At 31.1% G+C, this 18,468-nt stretch overlaps 1 protein-coding gene across 4 annotated transcripts; it reads left to right on the top strand.

The window, feature by feature from the left end:
• The first annotated feature begins 13,344 nt into the window (after positions 1 to 13,344).
• Positions 13,345 to 18,031, top strand: LOC103500247 (uncharacterized). 4 transcript variants are annotated; one of them, XM_008463492.3, is made up of 8 exons: positions 13,360 to 13,603; positions 13,707 to 13,979; positions 14,908 to 15,084; positions 15,169 to 15,318; positions 15,769 to 15,870; positions 15,958 to 16,028; positions 16,135 to 16,202; positions 17,405 to 18,031. In XM_008463492.3, the coding sequence occupies exons 2-8, from the start codon at positions 13,743 to 13,745 to the stop codon at positions 17,644 to 17,646; spliced, it is 1,047 nt and encodes a 348-aa protein (XP_008461714.1). In that variant the 5' UTR covers positions 13,360 to 13,603; positions 13,707 to 13,742; the 3' UTR covers positions 17,647 to 18,031. The 4 variants fall into 4 exon arrangements, with proteins under 4 accessions (XP_008461716.1, XP_050947349.1, XP_008461714.1 ...); XM_008463494.3 differs by having other exon boundaries at positions 13,345 to 13,979; positions 16,547 to 18,031; XM_008463491.3 differs by having other exon boundaries at positions 13,362 to 13,979.
• Positions 18,032 to 18,468: the final 437 nt, after the last annotated feature.

Here is an 18,468-nt window from a genome sequence, read left to right as displayed (position 1 = left end):
GGTTAAGATAATTCATGTTGAAATTTATGAGTGATTTATTGGAGAAATTTTGGTTGATTAAAAAAAATTGAGGATTTAATTTGAGATCTTAGAGGAAAAAGTTGGTTTTTGTGGAATTAGATTTAATTGAGTGTGTGTATATATATATATATTTAATTAATAATTTAGATTTTTGGTTGAATATGATACTAATTATTTGGTTTGGTGTAAATAATTAATATGGAGAAATGAAGTTAATTATATGACAGGAATATAATTATATTTGTTTGGAAAAAAAGATAATCCATGAAAAGAAAGATGATTGATTTGATTGGACGAAAAAGATGATATATTTATTTAGAAGAGAAAATGATGGTTTGGATATATAAGTGTGTGTGTGTGTTTATTATATATTTTGAGTAATAGTAATAGTGATAATAGTAATAGTGATAATAGTAATAATAGTGATAATAATAGTAATAATAATAGTAATAATAATAATAGTAATAGTAATAATAATAGTAATAATAGTAATAGTAATAATAGTAATAATAATCGTAATAATAATAATAGTAATAATAATAATCGTAATAATAATAATAGTAATAATAATAATCGTAATAATAATAATCGTAATAATAGTAGTAATAATAATAATAATAGTAATAATAGTAGTAATAATAGTAGTAATAATAATAATAGTAGTAGTAGTAATAATAATAATAATAATAAGAATAATAAGAATAGTAATAATAAGAATAGTAATAGTAGTAGTAGTAGTAGGAGTAGTAGGAGTAGTAGTAGGAGTAGTAGTAGGAGTAGTAGAGTAAGAGTAGTAGTAGGAGGAGTAGGAGGAGTAGGAGGAGTAGGAGGAGTAGGAGGAGTAGTAGTAGGAGGAGGAGGAGTAGTAGGAGGAGGATGAGTAGGAGGAGTAGTAGAGTAGTAGTAGTAGGAGGAGTAGGAGTAGTAGTAGAGTAGTAGTAGTAGTAGTAGTAGTAGTAGTAGTAGTAGTAGGAGTAGTAGTAGGAGTAGTAGGAGTAGTATTAGTAGTAGGAGTAGGAGTAGTAGTAGTAGGAGTAGGAGTAGTAGTAGCAGCAGTAGTAGCAGTAGTAGCAGCAGTAGTAGCAGTAGTAGCAGCAGTAGTAGCTAGGAGGAGTAGCAGTAGGAGTAGTAGCAGTAGGAGTAGTAGGAGTAGGAGTAGTAGCAGTAGGAGTAGCAGGAGTAGTAGTAGCAGGAGGAGCAGGAGTAGGAGTAGGAGCAGGAGCAGGAGTAGCAGCAGCAGCAGCAGCAGGAGCAGCAGGAGCAGCAGCAGCAGCAGGAGCAGCAGCAGGAGCAGGAGCAGCAGGAGCAGCAGGAGCAGCAACAGCAGGAGGAGGAGCAGGAGCAGGAGGAGCAAGAGCAGGAGCAGCAGCAGCAGGATAGTAGTAGCAGCAGCAGCAGGATAGTAGTAGGAGCAGCAGCAGGATAGCAGTAGCAGCAGCAGCAGGATAGCAGTAGGAGCAGCAGCAGGATAGCAGCAGCAGCAGCAGCAGGATAGCAGCAGCAGCAGCAGGAGCAGCAGCAGCAGCAGGAGCAGCAGCAGGAGCAGCAGCAGGAGCAGTAGCAGTAGTAGGAGCAGTAGTAGCAGTAGTAGCAGTAGTAGCAGTAGTAGTAGTAGTAGTAGTAGTAATAGTAGTAATAATAATAATAATAATAATAATAATAATAATAATAATAATAATAGTAATAATAATAATAGTAGTAGGTCCCTTAATGAGTATATGTTTATACTCACTCTTTCTATGTTTAATATTTCAGGCAAATGTAAAGGTAGAGGAAAGTTAGCGAGTGACAAAGAAGGATACGTGACATGTCATATGAAGACTCAATTTTGCTTCTGCGTCATATAGCAATGTTTCAGTATTCTATTTTTAATAAAAATTTAGTCTTCCTCTTTTCAAAAAAGTGTCTCTTGTTATTGTTTTTGTTTCTTTTTAGTAATTACCTCAACTTAGTATAAAGAGTTGGGTCGTTACATTATAAGTTCATTGTGATGTCTTTTAGATTAACAGATGCTCTAGTATTGTTTATGGATTTAATGAACAAAGTGTTTAAGGATTTCTTATACACTTAAATTTTTTAAAGTCTTTATTGATGACATCTTGATTTACTCCAACACTGAGATAGAACATGAGGTGCACTTATATAAGGTTTTAGAGACTCTTCGAACCAAAAGTTGTATGCAAAGTTTCGAAGTGTGAGTTTTGGCTAAAGCATGTGTCTTTTTCTAGGCCATGTGTTGCCTAAAGATGGTGTTTTTGTAGACCCAACAAAAATTGAAGTCGTTACCAGTTGGCCTCAACCTTCCACAGTTAATGAGGTCCGCAGTTTCCTAGATTTAGTTGGCTATTACTGAAGGTTTGTGGAAGACTTTTCTCATATAGTCACACCTTTGACTCAGTTGACCAGGAAGGGGACTCCTTTTGTTTATAGCAAAGCTTGCAAATATAGTTTCTAGGATCTAAAGTAGAAGCTTGTTGTTGTACTAGTTCTTACTATACTTGGTTCTAGAAGTTTTGTAATTTATAGTGATGCCTCTAAAAAAGGATTGGGTTGTGTTTTGTAATTTATAGTGATGCCTCTAAGGAAAGATTTGTAATACACGTATGCTCTATCCCATTTGTTTGCTAAGAAATTGAAAAGAGGTTAAGAGTTTTTCCCAAAGATCTCGGGACAGAAGTGTTGAGACTCGATCTTGTTCGACCGAGAGAAGAGGCAAAGAAAAGACAGAAGTAAGAATCACAAGCCAGTATTGAACAATCTCAAGTCAGATGGAAATCAGAGAGAAAATCCTACTGTTAAGGTAGGGGCATCTCGGTGCTTGTCGACCAAGTTGAAAGACAAAAAAGTTTTAGAGATAGGTCTCGAGCCATCTCGAGATCGCGTTCGATCAAGACTAGAAGTAGAAAAGGAAATTATTAGCGTTCTTAAACATGATTTCGGGCATGTCCGATCAAGAAGAGTAAAGATCTCGGAGGATCTTAGGCCGATTCCAATCAAGATCATTAAAAGGACGTGTGACATAGATTTTCGAAAAATTCTAAAGCACAAGGGTTTAGGCTTTTTCGGACACAAATAGTGTTTTAAAGATAACGGACTCTTATTCCTCTCATTCCTCACTATTTCCACTTCAAGAGCAAGTAAGGAGAAGAAGTAAAGAGAAGTTGAGTTTCCTTGCAAGAGTGAAGCCAAGGCAAGGGGGTAGTTTGACCAAGCTTCAGTTTGGGTGTTCGATCAATAGGTTTTCGACTATTTGAAAGTTTTGACAACTGAAGCTAAAAAGGAAGAGTTAAAGCATAAGGTTTAGACCTAAGTAAGTCCAAGTTTCTTCTTCTTTGTTTAAGAAACTTAAGAGCAAGTTTGCAAAGTTAGGGCTCATTGTTATAGGCTCTAGATCAGTTGGGAGCTCGTGTGGAGCTAGGGAAAACTTGAAGAACCAATCTTGAGCAAGCTAAGACCACCCAAGGAGTTCAAAGAAATCAAGGTCAGTAAGAAAAGAGTTCTCTTAAGAAGAAAAGGAAAAGGGCAAGAAGTTGAAGAAGCTTCTTTAGTTGGAACTCAAGATTTACTTGAAGTTTTCTTGTTATTTTTAAGGCATGAAAATATAGGGCAAATCTATAAACCAATAATCTAATTGAAAGTTGTGAGTGACAATGAATTTCTAAGCTTGATTTGAGAATTTATGTTTTAAAACATGCCTTGAGTTTAAGCATTTGAATATGCTAAATTTATGAAATTATTTACAAAGCATGAGTTTCAAGTTTAGAAATGAGTTATGAAAAAGCATGATTGAGTTGAAGTCCTAAAGCATTTAATTTGAAAAATGTTCTTAAAACATGAGATTTATGAGAATATGTTTGAATGTTACGTTTATTCAAATATTTGAGGAAAGAGATAATTTAAAACAAACCTAGATTTAAGACTTGCTTAATGCAGGAGTTTTTCATAATAAACATGTTAACTTAAGTAAGATAAAATTTTAGCATGAAATTTTTTAATATACTTAAGTCTATACTGAGGTGTCTTGATCTAATAGCAACTCTACGAGGGAGATTGTCCTATGTATAGAGGTCGTTTGATGAGGGTATCCAATAAATGCCTAGATTTTCCATCACATAGACTAGGTAAGAGATGAGATCCTCTACGGACGTCTAGATTTTCCATCTCATGATAGCTATGGCGAGAAAGGGTGCTGCATGAGTTTCATCTCCCAGGTATTGTATCAACGGATAGGGTTTTCATGCCTAAAGTTTTGTCTCATAGATACAAGGAGTTCAAGGTATAGCAAGTAATAAAAGAGAAAGTTAAAAAGCTAAGTTTGAAAAGAAAGTTGCTTTTGTAAGTTTATGTATATTTTGCTCAAAGTTTAAATGATCATGTTTTGTTTTAAAAGTTGTCACTACGAGGCTTTATAACTCATCCTTTCAATGTTTTATTGTCCTTACAGGTAGGGATCATGAGTCTAGAGCCGGTTAAAGCTTTGCCTACTCTACTAGAAGTTTGACTAGATTTTTGTTCGGATCATCCCATGCATGCATGATAATTTGTAATTAAGCTAGTAAAGGACTTAGTCATTACTATCTATTTAGACTAGTTGAAGATTTTGTGATTTGAGATTTGATTATGTTGTCTAGTTGAGACTTTGAACTAGAATTTTGTCTATATAAGATTGTTGCACAGGTTGTTCATTGGTTGGATAAACCCGAAGATATTTGCAAGACTTTAATTTATTAATTTCAAGTTTAGACATTCCTTTCCGCACTTGATGTCTAGGTTGATATAAAAAGAGATAGATAAGTGTTATAGGTTAAGAATGGTCGACAAGTGTTTTTGGAAGAAGAACGATGTCAATCAACTTCACACCACATCTCGGGCCAGGTGAGGAGGTGTTTCGAGGTGAGGTATAACAGGACCGGTTTGCTTGGCTGACGTCGCTTAACTCCAAATGGTAGCCAATCAAGAATCAAGTGTTTTTTTTTCTTTTTTGTTAATGTGTATATGTGGTCTATTATTTTTTAAAAAAAACATCTTGAGACTAATGTGTTTTGCTATTCTTAGTTAGTTAGGATAGTTTGTTTTGGGACTTTCGTAAGGTTGCTTGATTAATATGACAATCTAAATGAAATAGTCACAATGAATCATTTGTCTCCTTACTATCTATTATATTAAAAATTAGGTCCGATGAATTCGTTTTTTATTTTTTAATAACCAAACATGAAACTTTGGTATTTAAAATGCCCAAATTTTTAAATCAAACTTTGAAATGGTGATTTGGTATTTGAAGTTGGCAAAAGAAAGTCACATGAAGTTAAAGAAACAAAATAAATATACAATTTGATCAATATCAATGAGCAATCAAAACAATCATTGAATAACAAATAATACGATAGACAATATATAACAATCAATATCAAATAACAATTACACTTGTCAAAGTGTAGAAGCTAATCAGATGACAATCAAAAGAGCAATCAAACAATATGAAAAATTATTATAACAAAAAAAATAAGCAAATGACAATTAGAAATTAATCAAATGACTATCTCAAAAGCCTAACTAAAATTGGAATAAAAAAAGAGTTGAAAATAATAAAACAACTAGATGTTAATAAAATGATTATCTTAGAAGATTAATTAAAATTTTAAAAATTTAAAATGTTATCAAATAACAATTATATAGCAATCAAATTTCATCAAAAGTCCGTGAATCAATTAGTGTAATTTAAACTTTTCAGTTTCAATTTATTTTTTGAAATTGGGTCGGATACCTAATTTTGCTATTTTTGCAAAAAAAAAAAAAAAAAAAAAGAGGGAAAATTGACCATGGACCTAATTGTTTTCAAAATGTTTCTATCAATCTGGCCACTGCCTCTAAAAAATAACATATATCCAAATACGTAACTCATGCAATAGAATATGGAGTCTGCCTTATTTAATATTTTTCTCTTCTTTGTACAATTTTGTTCTTGTAAAATAAGTATATCTATGGTAATTATAATGGAGTTTTCTAACTTTATCATAGAATAATTGAATTACCTGCCTCCAACATACTTTATATTTCTTATTATTTATGCTGGAAACTCGTAGTTAAATCTATTTTTTTCACAAAAAACCAATGTACTTTTGAAGAAATAATCCATCCAACCTATTCGTTTTTAAACCGTGACATCTCTTACATATACATTATTGGAATTTGAATAATTGCGATTACCGACATTTATGGTGTGTTTGGATTACATTTTCAAATGTTTAATTCAAAAAAAATATTTTGAAAAAAAATTGAGTGTTTGGAAGTCACTCAAAATACGTTTTTTTAGGTATTTTAAACAATTTAAAAAAAAGAGTTTAAACACAAATAAGTTTTTTAAAAAAACATTTTTTCTTAAATCAATCTAAATGGATACTTAAGTACTTTACGTTTGAATTTATTCTCGTTAAAAGATTGAGAATTACCATACTCTAAAATTTTCAAATTAAGCTCAATATCGTTATATTTCTTATCTAGGTTTGAATTGGTTATGTATGATTCACACATGCACGTGTTGGTTGTTTTTGGATATGGTTTAGTCATGCTAGGATTGATTCTGAAAAACAGTAAAGTATAATCAAGAACCCTTCAGTTATGACTGCAATTAATAATGTTTGTAATAACTAGTGAGACATCAGAAAAGAATAACACATGAGACTTTGTTAACCCAGTTCGGCCAATATTGCCTACGTCTGGGGAGTTGCACATAGCTCAGATGAGTAATTTTATTAATAGTCATCATAAACATCAAAACATCAATATAGCTTATGTATACTTCTCAATACTATAACTATATGACATGTGTATTAACATCAGACTCCAGGCTCCCTCTAGAATAAAGAAGACTCCCGTCAACAGCGTCTGATGGTCAGGCTCCCCCTGAGTGTATGAGTGACTCTGTTATTAATCAAACCATCCACAAATTCATTCTGTATATTACTCATCTGCAGAACTCTACTTTAGGTAGTCATGTTTCTCCAGAAGTCATAAAATTTGACTACCTTTCGTTACAGCCGCAGCCGCTTCAATGATGAATTGGAAGTTACTTCATCGTATCAGCACCAAAACTTTTCTCTCTATTTTCGCACACCTTTCAACACTCTTCAAAAATCATATATAACCAGACTTGTATCTTCTAATAAGATCCCTAAAAGATAGGAACTTATTTTATTCTTGGAGATAGTCGGAGTGATTCCCTAAATATAGGAGAATCAAATATTCATTGATTATCTTTACTTTTAAATAAATCTTCTCTTTTAATTTTAAATATATTCTTTTAGAAAAAAAACACTTCAAGAGATTCCTTTGATTTAGAATACTTGAAATTTTTTGTCATTTTATTCCTAAAAGGTAAATACTAAAATTTAATGAATTATTTCCTAACTATATATAAAAATAAAGATTCTTCATTTTTCAAATTTTAATAATTTTAAATATGAAATTTTCATCATATAGCAAAATCTTTTAAAAAATTGAGTTATTGTCCCTTCTTTTTTCTTATATCGCAAATATAGCAAAAATGTTCAATAAAATTGAGCTTATCTTTAATTAATCATGTTAATTTATTCCTTTAAATTCCAAAATTACCTTCATCTCTTTTCCTCTTCGCATGCGTCCTCTTCTCCTTTCTTTCTCTTCCCTTTTCCGTAACTTGTTACAAAAATCAAGCTTTCTTAAGCAGAAAAAAAAAATCGAAATCTGGTTTTCTTAAGTAGGAAAAGAATCAAAATCAAGCTTTCCTTCTATTTTCTTTTGAGACGCTTGCAAAAATAGTAAAAGAAAAATTATGATTATAGGATTTAAGTCACTACATTTTTTAAATTGTAAAAATAGTAAAATTAAAAGTGAATAGCCCTCTTATAGTCTTTTGATATATCTAATCACTTGTCATATTAGTCATATTTGCAATATACAAAAGAAAATGTGCTATGAGCTGTTTTTCTCTAAAAATTTTTGTCATTTGATGCAATTTTTCTTTTCTTTTTTTTCAATTTCAATTTTGAAAATCCCAAATCACTTCTCTAAATGGAAACAAAGAGAGAAAAATGAAAAGAGAGATTGACGACCAAACATGACCGACTGCAAGTAAAGCAATGGTAAAGGATAGAGGTAACAAGCTAGCAACATTTTTTTTTAGGGATAGCTACAAATGTAGCAATTATATTCAAAATAATTAAGTATATAGCAACATTTTAAAAAAATTGCAAATATAGCAAAATCTATCAAAATCTATCAATGATAGGAGTCTATCACTGATAGACCATATAACAAATGTTGGTTTATCACTGATAAACCATAAAAGTCTATCAACGATAGACTCTATCACTGATAGACTTTGCTATATTTGCAATTTTTTAAAAATATTGCTACATACTTAATAATTATTCTAAAAATTGTTATCTATTATAATTACCTTTTTATAAGGTAAAATATACTACCAATAGGCAGCATGAAAGAGATGTGGGGTGGGGTTGCAACGTGCATAATAAGACATGATCTTTTTTTTTTCTTTTTTAATTTTAAATTTTCAAACTAACTTAATAAATTTGTGGGGGTGGAGTTGCATTGTGCATAAAGAAAAATATGTTTTTATGTGAATCATGAAGAATCCCTGAAACTTATGAAAATGAACTTATTTATAAAATTGTGATTAGTTTTAATTTAATTAAATACCTTTAATTATGTTTAAAAATTCAATCATATAGGAATCACATGGTAATAAGATGTCAATCAGATTGAGATTGATTACATTTTGATGAAATAGTTGGACTTGTTTATTGAGTTACATGGAAGATATATATGGTTTGAGATATGGTATTCATCACAAATAAATATATTATAGTAATAATATAACATAATCAATATCAAATAGAAATTAGACGTGTCAAATAATAAAAGCTAATCAGATAACAATCAAAAGACAATCAAACAATATAAAAAATTACTATGACAAAAAAAAAGGAATCAGAAGGTAATCAAATAACTATCTCATAAGACTAACTAAAATTGAAAAAAGAAATAGAAGGTAATCTGATGATAATCATAAGGTAATTAATTAAATGACAACCGACTATTTTCTTATTGTGTTTAAGCTTTTTATGGTCATTTTTCATAGTGACAATGGGATGATCGACAATGTTGTGTAGATTATAAAAAATGGATGGTAATCGAAAATTACTTAGTAATTAGCAAAAAAAAAAAAAAGTAAGACAATCAAATGACAATCATTATGCAATAAAAAATTACCAATTGACAAAAAATGGAAGGTAAGCTTATGATACTATGATTGTAATCAGAAACTACTTAATACTTGATAAAAGTCAAAAGATATATAATAAGATTATTATCGAAAACTAATTAGTAATTAATTATAAAAAAATGTAAGGTCATCAAATAGCAATTGGTATCATTTGCAATTAAAGAACAATCAATATTAAATTAAATAACAATTAAATGGTAAATCAGTATCATTAACAATGAACATCAAATAGCAATCAGACAGTAATCAAACAACAATCAAATAGTAATCGATATTATTGATAATTAGAGGTAATCAGATGACATTCTAATAACAATTATACGACAATCTAATAACAATCAGATGGTAATCAAATGTAGTTCTACATTTTTAACCATGAGGACATTTTGGTCATCCGACAGCTTCAATTGGAATGTACTTGTTAATTTGCCATTTATGCAAATTTTAAAATCTTGGGTCATGAACTTAATTTTCATTTTATATTTTAAAGTGCAAGTGTCCCTTTTGAACTTTCTCCAACTTTTCACAAAAGCATATGTTTTTATGAAAAAATCTAGATAAGAAGAGATTCACCTGACCTTTACGTGCTATCATCGGTGAATTTATATTTTATAAAAAAACATCGTCTACAAAACACGTAGATAGCACACTAAATGTAAAGTTTTTATCACATATGCTTTTGATGATTAATTAATTTTTAGCATAAGATTCACATCAAGCTTTTTAGAAAAAAAAGATGAATTTATTTGATATGAGACTACCACATTCTATATTTATATGCATATATAGTGCTGCGAAACCTAGAGCATTTTTTTATCATTCTATTAAAAAGAATTTAAATTTTATTTATCTATTTATAAGAAATAAGACTCTCAAGTCACACGAGGCGCTAGATCATAAGGGCTACATAGAATTAAGCTTCAAAGAACGGACAACTTACTCTCTAAAAACGAGATAAATTAAACTATTTTGCTCCTAATTTATTGATATTTGATTTTCTTTGTTTGTTTCTTATCTATCTTAGGTCCATTTAAGATGAGACACGTTTTGATATTTTACTTCATCTTTGACCCTATGTTAAATCTGGCTAAACTTACTCGTATGATAAAGGAGAATATTAAAAGAGACAAAGCCGAATAGAGGTAGATAATGCTAAGCTAAACCCCCTCTTTATTGACGAGGAAAAAAAGAAGTTGGTAGATACCTTTTGTAGCATCAAGTGGGGTTGTATTATAATACATATGGAGCTCCACCCAGAGGCTATCTAATATCTTTTTGAACTTTACCACTCACTCACTCACCCACTCGGAATATTCCAAAACAAAAGAATCACATATTCCAACCAAAGCAACTTATCCACTCCACCCCATTCCATTTTAACCCTATTGCAACCGTGTCAACGTTCAAATAAATATAACATATTCCTAACCAAAATAAACTCTCTCTTTATCAATATTTCTTTATTTTTTTCAATTTAGTATTTATTTCTCCCATATATTTCAAAAATAGATTTAAAAGACTAATAAATAAGTATTTAGTGAAAAGTTACTGCTCAATTGTAAATTTTGAATTGATGGATGGATGAAATGAAAACAAGATATAAAAAGTTTAAAGATAAAAATGTAATAAATTTAAATACATAGTTACAAAAACAATTAATAAACATTTTAGAACTGTGAGAGAAAACGCAACTATATACTAATAAATCATGGTATTAAATTCTCGTAGACGTGTTGATATTTTCATTAACATTTTCAATATCATATTTAATATCGACACAAAAAATGAATAAATATTTCTATTACATCTTACAAAAAAATATTTTAAAGAAAAGTGACAAAATTTCAAGCATAGTAATATACTTGGTTTAAAAAACATTGAATATATATTTATTAATTAATAATGTCTTTTATAAGATTGAAATATCGCCGTTTTTATTAATATCAAACATTTTAACATTTTACAAATATATCGATAAAATATTAATATCAATAAATATATCTGTAAATAAAAAAAAATTATTTATATTAACAAAGAAAACTTAGATACATAACAAAATACTAAAGTATTTATAGTTCGTGTAACAAAGTCCATAAAGTTAGTCATTTTTTAAATATTACAGGTTTATCCTTCTATCTTTTTCTCTTCCTCAGGATGAAATCGTCTTCTTTCTCTTGCAATTTCTTTCATATTCTTCCTCCTGCGATTTCTTTCATCGTCTTTCTTCTTTTCTTCTTTTTTTTTTCTGCGATTTCTTTCCATAATCTTTCTTATTTTTCAATTCTTTTTTTACATTGTTAAATCTTTCCATCGTCTTTTCTTTTTTGTTTTGTTACGATTTTTTTTCATCGTCTTTCTTGTTTTCTGATTTTGCGATTTTTTTCAATGTCTTTCTTACTTTTTTTTTATTTTTTTTACATCATTTAATATTTTCTTTTTTCTTTTCTGATTCTTTTTTACGTTGTTTAATCTTTACATTGTCTTTTTCTTTTTCTTTTTTTTCATTGTGATTTGTTTTCCATTATCTTTCTTTTTTTTTTCTCTTCTTTTTTTAGGTCATTTGAATTTGGATAACCAAATCTAAACGATGGTGTAAAAAAATAGCAAATCTGTATATAAAAAATCTTGAAAAAAATCATTCAGATTGAAGTAGCCAAATGTAAACGATCGTGTAAAAAAAAATCATCGTTAGACAAATCTAAACGATCGTGTCCAAAAGAATTAAAAAAATCATTTAGTCAAATCTAAACGATCGTGTAGACAAATCTAAACGATCGTATAAAAAAAAATAAACGATCGTGTAGCAAAAGAATTTTAAAAAATCATTTAGCCAAATCTAAACAATCATGTACCAAGATTTGAAAAAAAGAAAATCGGGACCCAAATCTAAACGATTACATCTAACGTTCCTGTAACCAAATTTGAACGTAACCAAATTAAACGATAGTGTAACAAAATTAAACGATGTAGCCATATCTAAACGATCGTATACTAAACAATAGCCAACAACCAAATTTAAACGTAACCAAATTAAACCATCGTGTAACAAAATTAAACGATAGAACTGAAAAATAAATTGTAGTCATATCTAAACGATTGTGTACCAAGCAATAGCCAAATCTAAACGATCGCAAATGTATTACGTGTGCATTGTTGACAGCGTATTGACGGGGCATTTTTGATATTTTACACGGTGAGCTTCTGAACTTTTTATTGTAAATACTTTAACGCTTTTTTATATTTTTAAAAAGACCCTTATTAACAATTGAACTAATTCATTCATTGCTAATAATATCTTTATTTATATTAGACTATTTGTCTTTTTACATTTTACTAGCAATTAAAAAAAGTTATAAATATTCAAAAATATTAAATATAATAAAAAATTTAAAATTATTTACAAAAATGAATATAGCAAAGTCTATCTAATTAATTCTCTAGAGCCTATCTAGATTTCTTTGCTAAATGAGAAAATAGTTTTAATTATTTATTATTTATAAAAAGAGTTTTCTTTGCTACATGAAAAGAATAGTTTAATTATTCACTATATATGACAAAGTTTAAAATATGGATGTCGATTAAAATATCAAAATGTTAATTTTATCGATAATTTTGAGAACAATATATCAATTTCTATGTAAATCTCTAAAAAAGATTATAAGAAATTCAAAAAAAATTAAGAAAATATTTTCTATTATTTATATTAGATGTTTATTTTTTTATATTTTATAAATATTTTTATGATATAAAAAGAAATAATAAAATAGTCAAAAAGTAGAATATTTGTTAAAATATTTATATTTGATTGTGAAGAAGAGAATATTTGATAAAATATTTATATTTAAATAATTCATTAATTTTTTCTATTTTGAAAGAAATTTCATAAAAATATCCGATTTACTTTCTTGTGTCAATATCAAATCTATTAAAATATTAGGTCAATAAAATGCGATGGTATGAGAATCGAAACCAATCCTTATTGATGAATGTTTTCTATTATTGGTTTTATGCGTCCATCTGAGAGAAGCCTTCTCAATATGATGACACGATACGAATGCCCACACGGGATTGGAGTTCAATGAATTGTGTGAGGTCGGTGAAAGAAACGACACCGTTTCAAAATCCAATCGGGACGGGCAAAACGACATCGTATACAGCAGCACTCCATCTTCTTCATCTCCCTTGCTTCTTCCTTCAGTTCAACGCAGTTTTCCTGAAACCTAGAACAAGACACAGGGAAAAGCAAGGCTTTTACTCTCTCTCCCTCTTCGCTGCAACTTCCACTTCCAGTTCTTCCTAGTGCTTCACCACTTCATATACTCTGATTTTAGCTTTCCTTTTCTCCATTTTTCTCTTCTTTGATCTCTGTTTCTTACTATTTTTTTTCTTTACCGTATTCAAGATTATTGATCAAGAGGGTTTAGGTTTAATCTAACACATGCAAACGGAGGCCAGGGTTAGTGTGATGATGGAAGGAGGGCAAAGAGCTCTCAGTTCTGCTCATGGTGGGGTGGTTTCTGTTGAGGGAGGTACCAGAAATTTCGCTCCTAAAAAACAACAGTCGCTTCAACAATCGCAGATTGGGACGGTGTCGCAGCTTCTCTCTGGAGGTGTTGCTGGTGCTTTTAGTAAGACATGTACCGCGCCACTTGCCCGCCTTACCATTCTATTTCAGGTTCGTTTTCTTTGGTTTCTGTTGCGTATAGTTGTTGCGATGAAGTTGTTTGTCTCATTGTTATCCCATTAGTGTTTTGATAATAGGGTTGGTTTGGTCTGTTCTCAGTTTTCTGACATGGGTTGTTTGAAGTTAGGTTTTTTGTGTATGGAAATTTTGGGTAATCACTCTTCTTCTTTATCCATTTCCAGTTTTTCCTCTTTCGCAAAACATTTTCCTGAAGCCTAGATAAGCTTCGGAATACAGTTTTTTGGTTCTGTACTGGAGTCATATTGACGACTTTTGCATTATAACCAAGTGAGGTGAGAAATATGCTCCGATAATACAGGTGGAAGATTTCATTTTTTAAGTAATTGTGCTTTATGATGAGAATGGGAATGTATGATTACAATGTGAATGCATTTGTTGAACTCTTGCGCATATGAATTATAGAACATTTACTATCTAATTTTTTAATTCTTTTATATTATTGGTGCTTTGGTTTATGCCTATTCTTTCCTTTTTCTTTGGCACCATTCTAAAATTGACCCTTTTCTTGAGATGTATTTGAGAAGGTGTAGTATTTTAAGTTGATTCTTACCAGGAGGTCCAGGATCGTTGTTTTTATCTAGGCGCTCTTATAGTAGAATTGCACACATTTTATTCATTTGTATTCTCTTTCAACAAATTTAAGACCTGTAAATTAAAGGAATTTAGCGTTTTTTAAATGAAGATGTCATAATTTAAAATAAAATAAGCACATCCTTAACTGTGCCTGTTCCTGATTTCTTAAAAACTGAATTGGTCTGTCAATTTAGTGTTACATTTCCTGGTTCTCTTGGTGTTTTGGATCGCAAACTTGCTGTGTTATAACGAGTTCGTATTACCTGTGCTTTTCCATTTGATATTCATGGATGCATAATTGCCTTCTTACTTGTTATCATCTCAGGTGCAAGGGATGCACTCTGATGTAGCATTGCTGAAAAAAGCCAGCATATGGCATGAGGCTTCACGAATCATTCACGAGGAAGGAATAAGAGCTTTCTGGAAAGGGAATCTTGTTACAATTGCTCATCGTCTACCTTATTCCTCTATCAATTTCTATGCATATGAACACTACAAAAAGGTTGGTTTTATCTTTCTTTTGAGTAAATTCCATCATACAGTTCTATATATGGGGATCTTAATTGATTGTTTATCTGTTATGTAGTTACTTCACATGGTACCAGGTCTTGACCGTCGTAAGGATCACATGAGTGCAGACCTTTTAGTTCACTTCCTGGGTGGTGGCTTGGCGGGAATTACAGCAGCATCAAGTACATATCCGCTGGACCTCGTAAGGACTCGCCTTGCTGCTCAGGTGAGTACATAGGTTGGCAACTTCTTGTTAACAGCTGTTTATTGCCCTTGACTGCCTTATTTTTTAGTTGTTTGGCTCCTTGGTTGTGAGCTGTTGTTTTACATGTAACATGCCTTTGGACTCTTTTCTGTATTCTTTCATTATACTTCATTTTTTATTTTTCATCCCAAAAGAAGAAGAAAAGAAAAAGGAAAAATAACTTACTTCCTTGGATGGTAGTTACCTTGAGAAGTGATTTTGATGATCGTTAGACTGGACTGATCTTCAAAATTAAAATCAATGGGCTTGGTTGTGAGTGGTCTTTCCATATCATCTTATTATACTCTAGACAAGCTCATTTGGCATGGCATCTGTGGTCTTTGTATATTCATAGCTGGTTCATCTTGATTTATTCATCTTTTAGTGTTGGCACTTGTTTTTGCATTAACTTCATAGATTTGTTCATTGTAGACAAACGTGATCTATTACAAAGGTATTTTGCATACTCTGAGGACAATTTGTAGAGACGAGGGTGTTCTAGGTCTTTACAAGGGACTTGGAGCAACATTACTGGTAAGCAGTTTGTTACTCTCTGAGTTGTTACACTAGGAATATGAGTCCTGTTTAGAAAATTTAGCTCACCAATTCTGTCTGGTGCAGGGTGTTGGCCCCAACATAGCTATCAGCTTTTCTGTGTATGAAAGCTTGAGGTCTTTCTGGCAGTCTCGTAGGTAAGGATTTTCAAATGAATTCATCAATTGCATGCTGGATTGGTTGTTGTTTTCTGCTTGTGCTTCCCCGTTTAGCCATAGAAACTTGTTTTGAAATATATTTCAGGCCTCATGATTCTACGGTTTTGGTTAGTCTGACCTGTGGCAGTCTATCAGGCATTGCATCCTCTACAGGTGAGTGATCTGTGGTGATGGGTTAATTTTCAGAGAGAATCAATTTCTATGGGGTTGTTCTTTGTTTATGTAATGTTTCTTACAATATCTATCTCAATATTTTATGGATATGAGTGGTTCTTGGATCTGATTTTTCTTTTTTTGCTGGCCGGAAATCACTGCCCTTCATATTTAATATTTCTTTTTACATGCTGTCTTACCATGAGCTAACCTACTATTGTGATGGTAAGCATAGCACTGGACTAGCTAAGTTTTAATTCAACTGCATTTTGTTTTGTTAAAAAAATGTCAGTGCAAAAAAAAGAGGTTAATACATATAGCTGTTTGCCATGCTTTTGATGCAGAGAAACAGGCTGTGGTGCAGACTCTGCACCAAAGTATTTAACCAGACTGACCCTAGAGACGTCTCACCAGACTGGAGTTGTGTTTTGTATGGCATTATGAAAATTTTAGTAAGGAAGTTGATAAAAATAATTCCATATTTTACCACCTTAAATTTTTATTATCTTCTAAAAATTCCTTCTAAAATCGGTTTTTGTAAAGCTTTACGGTAGAGTTTAATGGAGGTTGGCACTGTTAATCATATACATATACTAGAATATCATTTTCAGGTGTGAGAGGTGCCCCATCTGAGGTATGCTTGTCACTTGGGCTCTCTTTTACATTTGTTAAACTGATCTGTCAATCCTTGAAGCCTAAGTAGTACATCGGCTTTGTCTCTTCGAAGTCTTTGTCGTGGTCGATTATTATGTGTATGAAACTAGACCATTCTGTCTATGCCTGAGTTATCTTGTGGAAACTTAGGGTTGATGATGCAAACGTGCCAGCATCATTGTGCATTTTGCTCCATTACTAATTTGAAAGTGCTCTGTTAATAGGTCTTAAATTGAGCGTTTCAAAGTGGTAAAACTACCGATATTAGTATACAATCTTTTCTTTTGTATTAAACAATAATTGAACGCCAGTGGGTTAAAAACTTAGAATCATAGTTTCAAAATACCAGCTTTCATGTCAGCATACTTCATTTTGCTTTCCAGCAGCTTCTCTCTGTTTGTGTGATATTTGCTGAAATGCGATTGCGTATTTCAACTGCATGCTACTGATGTTTAATTGTTACTGTATGAAGTGAAATTGAAGGTCATCTCTAACTGCCTACTTAACTGTTGAGCTCGGTTTATATTATATTACACTATAATTTGCAGCAACCTTCCCCTTGGATCTCGTGAGGAGGCGAAAGCAGTTGGAAGGAGCCGGTGGGCGAGCTCGAGTGTACACAACAGGTCTTGTCGGTGTATTCAGACACATATTGAGGACAGAAGGCTTCCGTGGTTTCTATAGAGGGATTTTGCCCGAATACTATAAGGTTGTGCCTGGAGTGGGAATTTGCTTCATGACCTATGAGACGCTAAAGAGCCTATTAGCTGATGCAAATTCAAGATTGTAGTTAAAGAAAAAGGTTTTGCTGATGGAAATGAGATTTTGTGGCAAATGACAGAATTTGTTGGTGGGAAATCCTCAAATAGTTTTGTACTTTCAGATTCAAAGATGTAACATTTTTCCATGTATAGATATCTAGAGGTTCAAAATATATACAATATGTAGCGAAAAGGAAAGGGTTCTTTTTTTTTTTTTTTTTTTTTTTCTCCTCTTTTGGTACTTTTGTTTGGAAAGGTTGGGCATAGGCGCCCACCGTTGGTCACATTGTGAAGCAAGGCATTGTCACAATGAAGAGGTATTTTTTTCTGTTTACTTGTCCTTAAAGATGAGCAAATGTATTGAACCATTTTCTGCTATGATTTGGTATGAATACCCACGTGTTAGTTTATTTATATGATATTTGAAAGATTCTTAAGTTTAATCCTTACTTTTAAATTTGCATTTATTTGCTTCTTAAAAGCTTCCTTGGACATGAATTTATCTACTTCAATTTTAAAAGTTAAAATATTATTCTCGTTCCGTTCAATTTTAGTCTGTATACTATAATCAATATTTTTAAACATAATTTTAGTATTTTTTTTTTATAAAAGATTGGTTCCTAAAAGAAAGTTTCTTAAAATATAAGATTTGCTCCCGAAAGAAAAAGAAGACGTTTATTTACATATTTCAAAATTTTATTTATTTTCAAATAAAATTTTCTATATTTTTAGCCTCATTTCAATCTTCACGTTAATTATAAATAAAATCGATTTTCGAAAATATATAATATAATGTAATAAAACCCGATTTTTCAAATATATATATATATATATAATGTAATAATTATACT

This window comes from Cucumis melo, chromosome 10 (genome assembly GCF_025177605.1).
Source record: "Cucumis melo cultivar AY chromosome 10, USDA_Cmelo_AY_1.0, whole genome shotgun sequence".
Lineage (NCBI taxonomy): Eukaryota > Viridiplantae > Streptophyta > Magnoliopsida > Cucurbitales > Cucurbitaceae > Cucumis > Cucumis melo.
This window is presented reverse-complemented; position numbering and strand designations above follow the sequence as displayed.

Excerpts from the sequence above, each read along its gene's own strand:
- LOC103500247 (XM_008463492.3), top strand. The coding sequence starts at position 13,743 with ATGCAAACGGAGGCCAGGGTTAGTGTGATGATGGAAGGAGGGCAAAGA. Across the intron at positions 13,980-14,907 it reads GCCTTACCATTCTATTTCAG|GTGCAAGGGATGCACTCTGA; the intron begins GTTCGTTTTCTT and ends TTATCATCTCAG. Across the intron at positions 15,319-15,768 it reads GGACTCGCCTTGCTGCTCAG|ACAAACGTGATCTATTACAA; the intron begins GTGAGTACATAG and ends TGTTCATTGTAG.